This window comes from Lacerta agilis, chromosome Z, assembly GCF_009819535.1.
Source record: "Lacerta agilis isolate rLacAgi1 chromosome Z, rLacAgi1.pri, whole genome shotgun sequence".
In the NCBI taxonomy this organism is placed as follows: Eukaryota; Metazoa; Chordata; class Lepidosauria; order Squamata; family Lacertidae; genus Lacerta; species Lacerta agilis.
This window is the reverse complement of record NC_046331.1, coordinates 44,478,514-44,492,338: the sequence shown is the minus strand read 5'-3', so window position 1 is coordinate 44,492,338 and position 13,825 is coordinate 44,478,514. Positions and strand designations below refer to the sequence as shown.

At 42.3% G+C, this 13,825-nt stretch overlaps 1 protein-coding gene across 1 annotated transcript in view; it reads left to right on the top strand.

Moving 5' to 3' along the window:
• Positions 1-12,277, top strand: part of LRCH2 (leucine rich repeats and calponin homology domain containing 2) — a 53,108-nt gene extending 40,831 nt beyond the window's left edge. The window contains exons 14-21 of the mRNA XM_033137296.1: positions 58-174; positions 4,912-4,956; positions 6,617-6,667; positions 7,225-7,282; positions 8,897-9,006; positions 9,173-9,310; positions 9,981-10,058; positions 10,852-12,277. Coding sequence (XP_032993187.1) covers positions 58-174; positions 4,912-4,956; positions 6,617-6,667; positions 7,225-7,282; positions 8,897-9,006; positions 9,173-9,310; positions 9,981-10,058; positions 10,852-10,971 — 717 coding nt within the window. The 3' untranslated portion in view covers positions 10,972-12,277. The remainder of the gene's footprint in view (positions 1-57; positions 175-4,911; positions 4,957-6,616; positions 6,668-7,224; positions 7,283-8,896; positions 9,007-9,172; positions 9,311-9,980; positions 10,059-10,851) is intronic.
• Positions 12,278-13,825: the final 1,548 nt, after the last annotated feature.

The window sequence follows — 13,825 nt, the reverse complement described above, 5'->3', positions numbered from 1 at the left end:
GCTGGAATGTCAGAGTGGAGTTTCTGGTCTTACGAAGCAACTTATTTCTCCCATCAGTCACTGGAGAATCAGAAGGACCACCCAGATGAGCAACACTGGCCGGACATGCAGCCAGTTATCTGGCAAAATGAGGAGAGGAGGCGGAGCAAGCAAATCAGAAAAGAATATTTCAAGGTATGTTGTTCCTTTATGGTGGCAAATTCGTTGCTTAATCTGATTAGCGGCCTGAGTATCTCTACAAAAATTAAGATTTTATTACAAAAAAAATGAAAGCTTAGGTTAAGGTATCACCCTGGCAGTACCTTTTGGCAAGGGACAACTGAAATAGAATCCCCCCCCCCCAACAGCATGTTGTTGTTGAATGACAGCTCAAGTTGTCAAATACTAGTTGGTTTTGTGCATTAATTCATGTTGCATGTTTAGCTTGTGAGGGTTGCTTTACCGTGAACTAGTGTTTTTCTAGCTTTTCTGTTTTAAGGCAATAAGCATTTGCAGGATATACAAGGAAAATATTCGTTGTGTCTAGCTGTACTTACAGATTCAGGTTCAAAGCCTAGATCCACTGATGCCCTTGATTTCCTTACTGAATAAAATGAAAATAAAGAGCAATTTTGCATGGTTGTCACAGGAAGTGCTGAAAAGCACTTTATGTAGCTAAGTGCTGTGTGATTGACATTGCTTTGTACAAATTGCGCATGCTGGAAGAAAATCCATTCAGTGAACAAAAATTCTTCCCCCAGACTCCATCCTCTCACTTGAAATTTGGTATAATTTAAAGAGATTGCAACTCTTCACACAAAGTGTTCCTAAATAGCCAATTTCTCACATGCACACAATCTAAATACAAAAACTACTCCTTTGAAAAACAGCTGAAGTTCAGTGTTACTTCAGTGTCAACTTCCACCTAAGTCCATTCAAAGCATGTAACAAAAGCCTAATTTGACTTATTTGAACCTCAGACAGTGGTTGATATCAAACTCTCTTTTTTAAAAGTTGATGCAAATTATGGAAGAGAAGAAGAAGAGAAGAGGCTGAAAGTGTGAAAAAAGAGTTTGAGCAGGATTATGCTCTAGGGTCGAGTGATTTCATTATTACACTACAAGAAAATGCTCTTGCTATAGCATTGGAAAGGCTATAGCTCAGCAGAGCACTTGCTTTGCCTGCCTCCTCACATCCTTCCTCTCCCAGCAGTCTAGTAACTTCTCTGGACATATTTGCAAGGCTGTTATAATTATCAGCAGATCTTCTCTATAAATGTGTCTAATCCTTTTTAGGAAGTATCCAGTATTTGCTGTTTGTACTAACCTGCAATCACATCCATGGCTATGTGTTAAATTATTTCCGTTACAAAATGAGACATAGCAATGACATTAGCTGTTGGAGCAATGTCTTGCCTTTTATACCGGACTAGATATTTTAGAATGTCTGCTTAACCATACCCTTCAGCTGTATTCCCATATTGGTACGAGACTCCAAGCACCTGACTTTCTCCCAGGCTATCCAAAATAAATAACATTTATACTGATGGCAGGATGGGGAAAATGTTCTTGTTGTGATGGTATCTCCTTTTGTGCTCAGTGATTACTTCTGCTCTTAAGATTTCCCAAATCTTTCAACTTTCTGGCATTTCTCTTTGACTTCGTGTTGAACTCTAGAACCAGAAACACAGCTTAAATTTGAAAGTAAGAGTTTACCACCAGAGGGCACTGCCTGCTTTCTGAGGATAGAAGACTTTCCCTTGGAACCCAGTGAGCATAACTGAGGTTTCTGTGCGAAGCTTCAAGTTGGATTGAAATATAGAATGTCTTCCATTACGAAGCTGACTTTGTCAGATGTTTCACTCGTGACACTTAAAAATTCAGGAATGTACTGTAAAACAAGCGCAATACAATGTCACGCTTCAAAGCAAACTATATTTTAAATCTGTATTTGATTGATATTTGCAGTTAAAATGGTCACGTAGCCGCTTCAGAATCCTCCCCCTCCCCAATCCATGCAGCTTTGAAGTTGGATTCCAAAAAGGGGGCTGCATCTGTTGAGCTGGGGCAGGAGGAGTAATCATAAGCTGCCTGAGTAAAGAATTTCTTTGCCTCAACTGAATAATCAGTGAGAGTTGGTGTGACAGTATGGGTGATGAGGCAGAGAATTCTTTTGGGAGTATTTTACTGAGATGACATGTGAATGGGGTCCTTGCTCAAATTTGTAGATACTGTGATTTTAGGAAGTAGTGGTGGCAGATACTGTTCAAAACCATGCGTGCAGGTGGGGTTAGTTTTGGATATGTCTGGATTAAAAGACAAGTTACAGACATTTAGTATTGCTTCACTTGTATTGCAGTGCAGGCAGAGTGGAATCCTGTAACTCCAAACTTTCAGAGGGCTGAATGCTGAGAACAAATTAAGCCTCACCTTTAGCCTAGAGATGGGGAACCTGTGGTCCTCTAGATCTTAGCCTCCCAACACCCCTTGCCAAAATGGCTGGTGATCAGGGATAGGGCTGGGTGATATATTGATATATTGTCCAAAACTGCTTTGAAGTTCACATCGTGATAATTGTTTCATAATATTTGAGCTGGCAATATATCTCAAATCACAACGTGTATAAGGGCTAGGTGATATCTGGTTTTCAATATTATGATAACTCACCAGCTAAACTTCACGATAACTCACCAGCTAAACACTGCAATGTAATCAGCAGCTAAACCTCATAATATCACCTGCTAAACATTGCAGTGTTATCACTAGGGCTGGGTAATAACAGCTTTTCAACATCATGGTGTATCTCCAGCCAAAAATCGTGGTTTGGCAATATACCGCAATGTTGAAAAACAAGCGGCATTGGCCTCTGCCCGTGAGGCACCTGGTGAAACTGCCTCAGCTCTCACCACAGGAACTAAGGCAGTTTCTCCCAGGTGCTCATGGACTGCTTAGCTGGGGATTGGGAAGGTTGCCCCTCCCCAGTTGAGACAGACCCGGAATTTATCCGTTCGCACATGTGGGGCAGGATCGCCAGGGCTGTTTTGCACAGCTTAGCTGGGGATTGGGAAGGTTCCTGCTCTCCAGCAGAGACAGCCCCAGTGCTCCCCCCACTCATGGGCGAGTGTGCAGAACATCAGGGCTCCTTTAACTGCTCACTTCAGGGATTGCCAACCGCGCTCCCCTCAGCTGAGCAGTTTCATGGAGCCCCCACACCACTGCTGGCTCTCAGAATGGGGTGGGGGCTCCTTTAACTGCTTGGCTGAGGTAAGGGCAGCTGAACACTCTTCAGTCGAGCAGTTAAAGATGCAGAGGGAGGAACAAGCTGTATTGGCGCCTCTCTGATACAGTTTGTTTCTCCTTCTGCATCATATGAGGGCAGAGTGCGATGATGGTTTCGCTCAGCAATATATCGCTGGTGAGACTGCCACTGCTCCTGAGTACCTCTGCTAGCAGTGCCGCTGGGGGAAGGAACTCTTCCAGCAGTGACAGGGAGTGACAGCAGCGTACTGTGAGGCCTCGCAGCGGGGGGAAGTGGCAGGTGTAACGGCATTGGCCTGTGAGGCCTCACAGTGCTGGTAGGATTTAGAAGCAGAAGCAGCAGTGGCCTGCAGGGACTTGCAGCAGTGACAGGAGATGAGGAGGCCTTGCAGTGGCACAAGCAGTAGGGCTTGTGTGGCCTTTCCATGGTGGAAAGAAGTGGCAGCGGCCTGCAAGTCCTCTTAGCAGTAGTTGGAGGCTGACAAAGCTGTGGCAGCCTGCCGCAGCAAGGCCTTGTAGACCACCTCTACTTCTGCCAGCATCTCCTGCTGCCACCACAAGGCCTCACAGACCGCCACGGTTGTGACCACCATGACAAGGCCTTGCAGGCTGCCACCACTACTGCCACCACCACCCACCACAAGGCCTTGCAGGGTGCCACTGCTTCTGCCCCCCCCCATTGTTGATTCTGCCACCCTCAGGCTGCTGCTGCTTCTGTCTGCTGGCAGTTTAACAGTCTCAGATGATTTGTATTAACTATGACTCATTGCCATACTTTGGATTGTCCTGAATACCACCATTTGGTAACCAAGCCCAAAACCAAAAGTCCTGTTGGGATGCATTTTGGCTTGCCTGCTGCTAAAAGTGACCATGAGGTGATTGATAATATAATATAATATATAATATAATATAACATCCACATGCAGCTGCTGGGTGACCTTGGGCTAGTCACACTTCTCTGAAGTCTCTCAGCCCCACTCACCCCACAGAGTGTTTGTTGTGGGGGAGAAAGGGAAAGGAGAATGTTAGCCGCTTTGAGACTCCTTTGGGTAGTGAAAAGCGGGATATCAAATCCAAAACTCTTATAATCATTTATCAGTTTTAGACCTTTAAGTAGTAGCAGTTTCCATCAATATATCATGATGTTTAGCTGTTGATATATCACGATATTGAAAATATTAGGGATAGTGAGAGTTGTAGTCCAGCAACACCTGGAAGACCACAAGTTCCCCACCACACCCTAAAACAATTTTGTTCTGGAAATAGTAATTTTATAGAAGGGCAGTTGCTAAACTAGCTTCCTCAAAATCCAGTTTTGAGTACATCGTGGAGAAGAAACACATTCCATGCTGTGGCTTTGTGAAAGACATTTGCAATATGGAAGGAAGTAAATTATATGTCCTTCAGTTTCTTTTTGCTTATGTTTTGTTGTACTTGAGGATTTAAGCTGGGGATCGTTAACCCGTGGGCAGGATTCAGCCCACTCAACCACAGGAATTGTCAGTTGCCACCCTAAAATGCCCATGAGACTTTTGACATTGTGGACAGCATGAAAAGGCATGAGCTGTGGCCACAGGTCCAGAAGGCAACAGCACAATTAAGGAGTGGACTCCAGCAACATCACATAAATGATATGCTATAAACAGCTGTTTAAAACAAACTGTTTGCCTTTCAGTACAAGTCTTCCCGGAAGAGTTCAAGTGGCAATGAAAATGATGAGGTGAGTTAGCACTGTGATAAGAAGCTACTACATAAGGAATTTGAACTTGTGCTGATCCAATTGGCTGTAATATCAGCAGAAATCTTACTTTAGGCTCATGCACAAAACTTCTGAACCTATGGGAAGCTGATGCTGCTTGTAAAGATGGAATTCATCCTGTCCAGTGTAGGGCACCTTGATGCTTTGTTTCCACGGTGTCTGTCAACATGAGCTTCTAAAGTGTTGAGGCTCAGTTCCTCGAACTTCGCCTGGAATTTAGGGTCTCCCCCACTTTTTTCACCTATTGCTTCTCTCATTGTCACTGCCATCTCCACTAAGTGATTTAACAGTGGCAGTGCATGCTGGTAATGTTAATTTTTTTAGGTGCTGTCTCTGTATTAGGTGGCAAATGGGGTAAGGCAGTGTTTTTCAACCACTGTTCCGCGGCACACTAGTGTGCCGCGAGATGTTGCCTGGTGTGCCGTGGGAAAAATTCCAGCCAGAATATCAGCTTTGTGTTAAGCCAAACAGGCCCTGGTTGCACACTGAATAAAGTATTTTATAATTTTTCATATTTCTGTTTACTTACTATTTCATAATAAAGTAATTATAAAATACTTTCTTTGTGTTTATTTGATTCCTATTAAAAAGAATTACTTTATATATAGTCAATATAGGCACAGAGTTAATTTTTTTAAACATTTTCTAATGGTGGTGTGCCTCGTGATTTTTTTCATGAAACAAGTGTGCCTTTGCCCAAAAAAGGTTGAAAAACACTGGGGTAAGGTGCACACTTTTCATTTCTAGCAGTTTTGATTTGAATCAGCTTTGACAAAGTGGTTTTAAAAGGGGAAAAAAGGAGAGGAAAGCAAGGTACCCAAACACATGCGCTACAGAAATTGTTTTGCTTCAGGCCTTTGACTGAAATGTTACCTCAAACTGGGCAAAATGTGACGAAATGGGAAAATGTGATGAACCCAGTCATTGCCTGAATGCAGAAGTGTCCAAGTCATAGTTTCTACTTAGAAGTTCACTGGCAGAATTCCCCCACTCGCCTCTGTCTTTATATTGTTGAAGCTTCCCAAATAACACCTAGTTTTTAATCACTTAAGAAGTTTTTTCACCAGATACGCTGTGTTCTTCAACTTAAGGGGGTTGCTGGATAAATCAGGGGCAAACTCCAATGGGAATTTAGAAAGATTAAGAAGAAACCAGATATCTTTTTTTTTTTAATAAAAAAAAGCTCATACAAAAAGGCCTACACTTCTATATCTGACCATTTAATGACAGTTAATAGCTTTAATGTAGATGTTGACCACACTGCCCAGTGAATAGTTAGCTTTGTGCTCAGTTCTTTGCTTTCTCCAGCTGGCCATGGCATCCAGTTTGAACTCTCCAGCAGACAGTTTCCTGAGTTCAGCGCCATAAATGCAGTATTAAAAATGGCACACTGTTCCACTTGCAGAAGGACCAAGGTTCAGAAACTTTCCAAATCCTTCATTGTGAAACTGTTGAGCAGCCATGTCTTAGTTGTTGCTGTTATTTTGGTGTGCATACACATGTTTAATCATACATCTATGTATAAGAATACTTGTATATCATGCATATTCATAATCATGCAATTTTTTATTTTAAAACATATCTTTCATTTTATAATTCCATCTTTTTGGTTTCTTTTTAGCAAGACAGTGATAATACTAATGTGTCCCCACAGTCTCCTGTGTCATCCGAGGTACAAGTGTGTTTGTGTCAGTGTGTTTTTCACTACCTGTTAACACCGCTGCATGGAACTCACATGAAATATGCCATTCTTTGCTAAATTAGAGAATACTGTACAATGGCAGTTCTTTTGAAGAATTACCTGGAGTATATTATACATTAGCTACAATGTATGTCAGAAAAACACAGAAAAGTAAGCTTCTAACTGCTTAAGGTATATTCCATTTTCATGATAAAAATAAAAAAAATTGAATTAATTTTTGATGAATTAATATTTTAAGTGTTGCTTGTGTTCCAAATAAAAGATTCTCTTGTGTAAGCCCAGTTCATTTCCTTGGGGCTTCCCCTGGCTACATGTTTGTTACGCATGCAGAGAAGAGAGAAAGGAGTGAGCAATCTTGGTGTAGCATCTCGCCAAATACAGCTTATAATTGAGCTAATTTTTTTTTAAAAAAATTAAAACATTTCCCCCTTTCAGTCAAGGAAGACTATGTACTTGCCACATGAAAACAATCTTCATTTAACTTTAGTTATGTTTGGGGGCCTTCTGACATCTCCCTTCTCCCCTAGGATTATGAAAGGGCCGATGGCAATTCTCATGGTCCTTTTGGACTGAAGCCCAGATCAGGTATGCACCATTCCACACATGCTGAACCTGGAAAATAGGTTATTTTGGAGGTGGCAAAAGGATAGAACTGCTCTTTTCAGTTTTGCTGTGGGTTTCTTAGAAGCTGGGATGTATCTATCTATCTAAATATATATATATGTATATAAATGTTCCCATTGCGTGTACGCCGGAAACCTATGTTCTCCGTAACTGCTGCACCAAACAGCATCAAATTAGGACAAAGCGTAACTTGACCATCCAGGAAGGATCTGGCATAATAATTTTTTTTAAAAAAACCACACCTGTCATACCTAAAATAAAGGATAAAGGAGAAAAAAGTGGTGCCCCTATTATACCTCACCAGCAAAAGGAATGAAGACTCCAACAGCATCCAATAGAAAGGCGGATTGCCTGCTGACGTCATCAGAGCCCGCAGTAGGCCTCCATAAGGTGCCCTCACTTAAAATGGCCGCTGCACACTCAAAGGCATTTTAAAATTTCCCAAGTGCCCTCACCTAAAATGGCTGCCGCAGCTTCTCATGTTCAACACACGCAGTCCCAAGTGATCAATACCACCGACCAATGTGTTCTTTTATGTAAAATGCATCTCTGGGTTATTTGTGGGGCGTAGGAATTAATTCACATGATCTGAGGGACAGTGGACCGGCCCACAGCTGAAAAAGGTTGCTGACCCCTGCTCTAGAGGGACAGGGAAGAACGAAAACAGGAGCTTCCAGAATACTTTCGGGGTCAGAATTTTAAAAAGCAAAAAACCCCACAGCCACGCGTGGCTGGGCCAGCTAGTAATCCATATATTTTCACATATGCTGAAATTGCATGAGAAGTCCTTCACAAACTGCTGTAAGAGAACCAAATAGTCACAATAGAAGGTGATCTTCAGCAGAGAATCATACAGAGGTGGTTGGGAAGGATGTGAATAGTCATATGCAGGTTGTACAAAACTAGCAAAGGTTATTTGTTTGGATCCAGATCAGTTGACCAATTAAAATGAGTTGCTGTGGCTTGATGTCCCTGAGTCTGCTTTTAAGCCTGACTTAGTTGGACACCACCCTGGACCAAAGCAGCCCCCCAAAAAAATTCTAGAGGGATCTCTGGATTAGTGGGTGGGGGTTGGGGGGTGGGGAGCTAGATGTGAGTTGGGCCTTAGTGTTGCAGAGCCCTTGCTTTGCAATCTCCTCCACTAATAAAATGGCTCCCAGGCAGACATATTTCCAAGCCCCACTGTGAGATCTTGGAGAGCTATTTTTGAAGTAGCTAGTCCTGGGCCAGATGGAGTAATGATCTCTCTTGAGACAAAGTAGTTTATATGCTTGTTTGACCCTTTCCCCTAACGCCCAAGTCAGAATCCATTTACACAACTGGAATTGTATGCTTCACCACACAGTCAGCAATATGCTTGATTTCTGTTGATTTGCATAAATCCAGAGTGTTCTTCTTCCAGGTATCCTACAGAAAGCTATTTTCTGATTCAAGTCATCAAGTGGTACAGGAGCGTTCTTACATTTTACTGAGCTTAGTTTTAATATCAGCGGCTTTTTGTCTTGCTGGGAGTGACTCTTGTGAGCAGTGCAGTTAAGGAAACAAAACCTCAAATTTTCCTCATTCCATTTGCAGCTTTTGGCCGCTCTCGCCAGGACTACAGTGCCGTAGACCCCGGATTCACAATGAGGAGGAAAATGGAGCACTTAAGGGAAGAGAGAGAACAAATAAAGCAGCTGCGCAATGTAATTTTATTCTGTCTGAAATGAATTCCTTGGTTTGCAGAGTTAACATTCATGTCATTTGATTGTCTTTAGTTAAATAATACAAAGAGAAAATATGAAACCTGGCTTCTTTTAAAGTGGCCTTGAAATGAGCATTATCCCTTTTGTACTCTCTTTATTTTCCTAGAATCTAGAGTCGCGATTGAAGGTCAGTTTGCCAGATGACATTGGAGCAGCATTAATGGATGGGGTGGTTCTGTGCCATTTAGCCAATCATATAAGACCTCGATCTGTTGCCAGTATTCATGTCCCATCACCAGCTGTGGTGAGTAAACCAACTGTTCTCAAAACTAACATGGCCGTTTCTGTTTTTTTACATCCCTTCACAGTGCATTTATGTAAGCCTCCTTGTAACCTTGTGAGTTAAGATTAGTTGGTTTAAGTGATAATTTAAGACAGATGTTTTCAACCTTTTTGAATCCATTGCTCCCTTGACCAACTACATTCTTTCTGCGGCTCCCCTGTGGGGCTCTTGCATGCAGAGCTGGCAGCCTCTTCCCCTTTATCAAACACCCTCCTTTGTGGAGTGTTCCCTCGGCCTCCTCTCCTCTCTCCTTGGAAGCCCTCCGGGCAGCCGCTGCTGCTGTCCCTGGTCTGTGAGCCGGTGGCCCGCCCCAAAGAGAGGTGCCTCCCAGAGGCACTATTCGCCTGCAGAGCTTATAGCCAGGGCTGCTGCAGTAAAAAGCTGTGCAAGCCTTAGGGAGGCAGAGACGCGAGAGGGCATCAAAGAAGGGAGGGAAGGGAAAAGGGACAGAGACCAGTGTTGCCCGCGGCACCCCTGACCATCATTCAAGGTACTCCAGGGTGCCACGGCACACTGGCTGAAGACCACTGTTTTAAGTGATCAGAGCTTCTGCTATTGTATATTTGTAATGTAAAGCTTCAAGTTCTTTGCGAAAATATGAATAATGACAACTGTATCTCTCTCTTAACAGCCTAAACTCAGTATGGCAAAGTGCCGAAGAAATGTTGAAAACTTCCTTGATGCTTGCAAAAAACTAGGTGTCCCACAGGTAAAAATGCTGAAATGATTTTCTGTTTGACCAACCAGATCTGCTTAACTTTTACTAGATCTACCTTCCCAGGACTCTGACCAGTGGTCCATATAGCTCAGTACTTACTTTACTGATTGGCAATGGCTCGCCAGGATTTCACACTGAAGTCTTCCAACCCTATCTGGAAATTCCAGGGAGTAAACCTGGGCCATTGGACATTTTGCCTGGGACTGATGGGAATTGGGAGTCCAATATCATTTGGAGGGCCACAGGTTTCCCCATCTCACTTGTGCAAACCTCAACAATAGTGTGGCTTTATAGGTTTCGGGGTGGTGGTGGGGACCTGTTCAAATGATGAAGAATTTGCTGTTGATTAGTATAAGCTGGGAAAACTTATTGATAGCACAGGCTCATGCAAGATACATTAGTCCAATGTTGCTTAAACATGGGTCTTGGCTGTTGTTGGACTACAATTCCCATCATCCCTGACCACTGGTCCTGCAAGCTAGGAATGATGGGAGTTGTAGTTCAACAACGGCTGGGGACCCAGCCTTTCTTCAGAAGGCTGGGGACAGGCCTTTCTTTAAAGTATGAACAATTGTGGGAGGGAGAGGAGGAATGTCTTTAACATGTTCCAGTAGGAGGAAGGGCTGGAAGGGAGGCCTCCTTGGGCTGTATCTGGGTGTGGACCAGAGGTTCCCAATCCCCGAGGAATTAGGACGTTTGAGTAAATTGCTACTCTGGAAAGTTAGGGTGTCTGTGTGAGCATTAACAGCAATAAACCATACTGAAAAGTCATTTTCTTTCCCAGGAAAGACTTTGCCTGCCCCATCACATTTTGGAAGAAAGGGGCCTTGTGAAAGTTGGAGTTACTGTTCAGGCTCTTCTTGAAATACCTTCATCTAAAGCATCACAGCTTTCCTGCCTGTAACAGGACACTCAGAGAACCAACTTGTTACCATGATGTGTGTTGATGTGGATTGATTCCAGTTCAGCTTCTTTCAGAGGAACACCCTAAGCCATCAGAAGTGATTGCAGGCCAGATATTGTGGACAGCCTTACTTTAAGCATATGTGTTATGTTAAACTGACAGTTTTCCAGTATGGTAAAGAATTGTTCTGCTTGCTTGCTTAATCCAGAGCCATAAGGGATTTTGAGATTATCAAATTCTCTTTTTCAAGGTAGTACACATTCTGAGTTCTCTCATTAATATTTCATTATTTCTTTTTCCTATTTAATGCTACACTGTGTTAGGCTGTCTCCTAGGTTTGCTGCGCACGTTTTATAATGAGCAAGAAACATAGAGCTTTGGAGATTTTTATATGGCAAAGAGTCCCCAACCCGTTGCTGGTTCTTTGTCATGTATGCATTTTGAAAAATGTGCAATGCTGTCTTGCATATATTATGGTTTTAGTGCGTGCATTATGGGGTCACGCTAAAAAATATAATATGCATAGCAGCTCTTAAGCACATTTCCATTAGAAAGAAGTCTAAAGTTATTTTATGTACTTTTTTTTTCAACAACAGCAAAAGAATCACTGCAGCATGGTGTGAGAAATCTGGATGATAAATCATGTGATGCATTTTTTTCAGTTTCCAGAAGATTGTGTCCCTAATTTCTTGCACTTCTTACTGTTGTACCATCTCCCGTATTTTAGTTGGGCGGATGATGATGATGATGATGATGATGATGTTGATATTGATGATGCTGATGGCAGAATAAGATACAGTATAAAGGACAAGTTTTATGTGGGTTTTTCAGTATTCTAGGTTGGTGCCAAAATATTTTTTTCAGTTGTACTGTAGATTGTTTACATGTGAAGTGCCTGTGATAACTCTTTTACTAGTCTTAAACTTTTTTGCAATTTCTTTGTGTCTCAATAGATGCAATGTGTATTTTTGAATATTAGGTTTTTGTAAGATTGGTAACGTAAAGTTTAAAGGACTAACATCTGAGTGTTGGATGTTCTTCAGTTTGCACAGTTTGAATTTATTAGGTTTGGTTTTCTAAAGAAAAAAATGTAAATATGCTTTTATTTATCCTATTTAATTTGATACTTAATCATTTTTTCAATGTATTGTTGGGCAATGGACGCCACTTTCTTTAAATTATTTTCTTTGTTTGACACTTAACAGTGACATATGGCGTGATTTAAATGGGAGTCGTACAGAAGCTTATGAGTTAAGGATGTTGAGGTAAAACTGCCAAATAAATAAATCTCAGGTTTATATTGTGACTTGTCAGGACTTTACATCTTGCTCCTGACTTCTGTTACTATGGAGTAATGAAACTGAGCCCTAAGGAAGCTCTATTTTGCAATATTTACAAAAGCGTTGGGCAGCTGGCTGGTTCAGGGCATTGAGCTGTTCCCTCTGCACTGTGTGGTCAGTAATCCTAAAGCTGCAAATCAGGTTTGTTTGTTTGTTTGTTTGTTTGTGAGGGGCAAGGGGAGATTCCTGTTCCCCCATGTTATTTGCTGTTCTCCCTTTCCCTGTATTTCTGTTGTAACAAAAGTGTTGGGTTGGGGGAAAGAACAGCAGGGTGAAAAGGAGGAAGGGGGATTGCCACATCCTGACAGCAGCAATGCATGGTCATGCATCATAAGGCAAGATGGTAGCTCCTCTTTTCCTGTACACCCCCCCACTACCCCTTTGTACTAGAGCCACAGTTCATGCAGCAGGTCCATTTATGACACCACTCCCCCCGCCCCGCCCCCCAGCTAGTGAGAGATTGCACCTCTTATAATCAGTCCATCTGTATCTCTTTCCCCCATCATTTTAGAAGCTATTCTGTGCCCTGACTATTTACAGGCCTTGGAGACAAATCCATCAGTTGCCACAATGGGTGTTCCCGTAACTTTCCCTCCTTTGCTCCACAGTGTGATGAGAATGGTAGAAATGAGACAAATTACCATGTCTTTGAAATTAACCTTTCATTTAATTACTTCAGTGTACAGTGGAAGAGTCCCAACCCGTTGCTGGTTCTTTGTCATGTATGCATTTTTGCGTTGAGCTGCGGACATAATCTGTCCTGGAGGCACGTCCGCAACTCAAAGCGTTCGCATCCAGAAGCGCTGTGTTTGCACATGCACACAGCACGATTTAGCGCTTCTGTGCATGCACAAGTGGCGAAACCCAGAAGTAACTGTTCTGGTACTTCCAGGTTTCTGCGGGACACAACTTGAAAAGGCGTAACCTGAAGCAAATGCAACATGAGGTATGACTGTATACATTTATTTAATTAAATGGAAAAAGCCAGACTCTGTTCCCATTTTTGAGCTGTGTGTCTGCAGTTTTCAAATAAACTAAATTCTTCTTCTTTGTCCAAATGATAAAACATATTTCTTTGTTCTTAACTCTCTACTACCCAAGGAACTCCCTGCTAGATTGCTGTTGGCTGCAGTACCACATAATAGTTACTGGGTTAAATTTGTAGTGTGGGGCAAAAGGGGTACAGGGGGTCTTGAATGCTTTCACAACATATGTGCAAAGCGAACTTTGTGACTGGCTGTTTTTTCTTCCTCCCTTCAAGTGTGTGATGTGAGCCTAAGGCAGGCCTTGTAGATGGCATACTTGAGCCAAATGAAAAGCACACTAAACTGTATCATGAAGCTTTTAAATAGAGCATGATTTGTTGTAGATTAGACCTTTCCTTTCACAGTTTTCCCCATAATTGTATTTTTAGTTAGTGTTAGCTTTGAAAACGTTTTAGAAGAGTTTGGATTTGATATCCCGCTTTATCACTACCCGAAGGAGTCTCAAAGCGGCTAACATTCTCCTTTAAG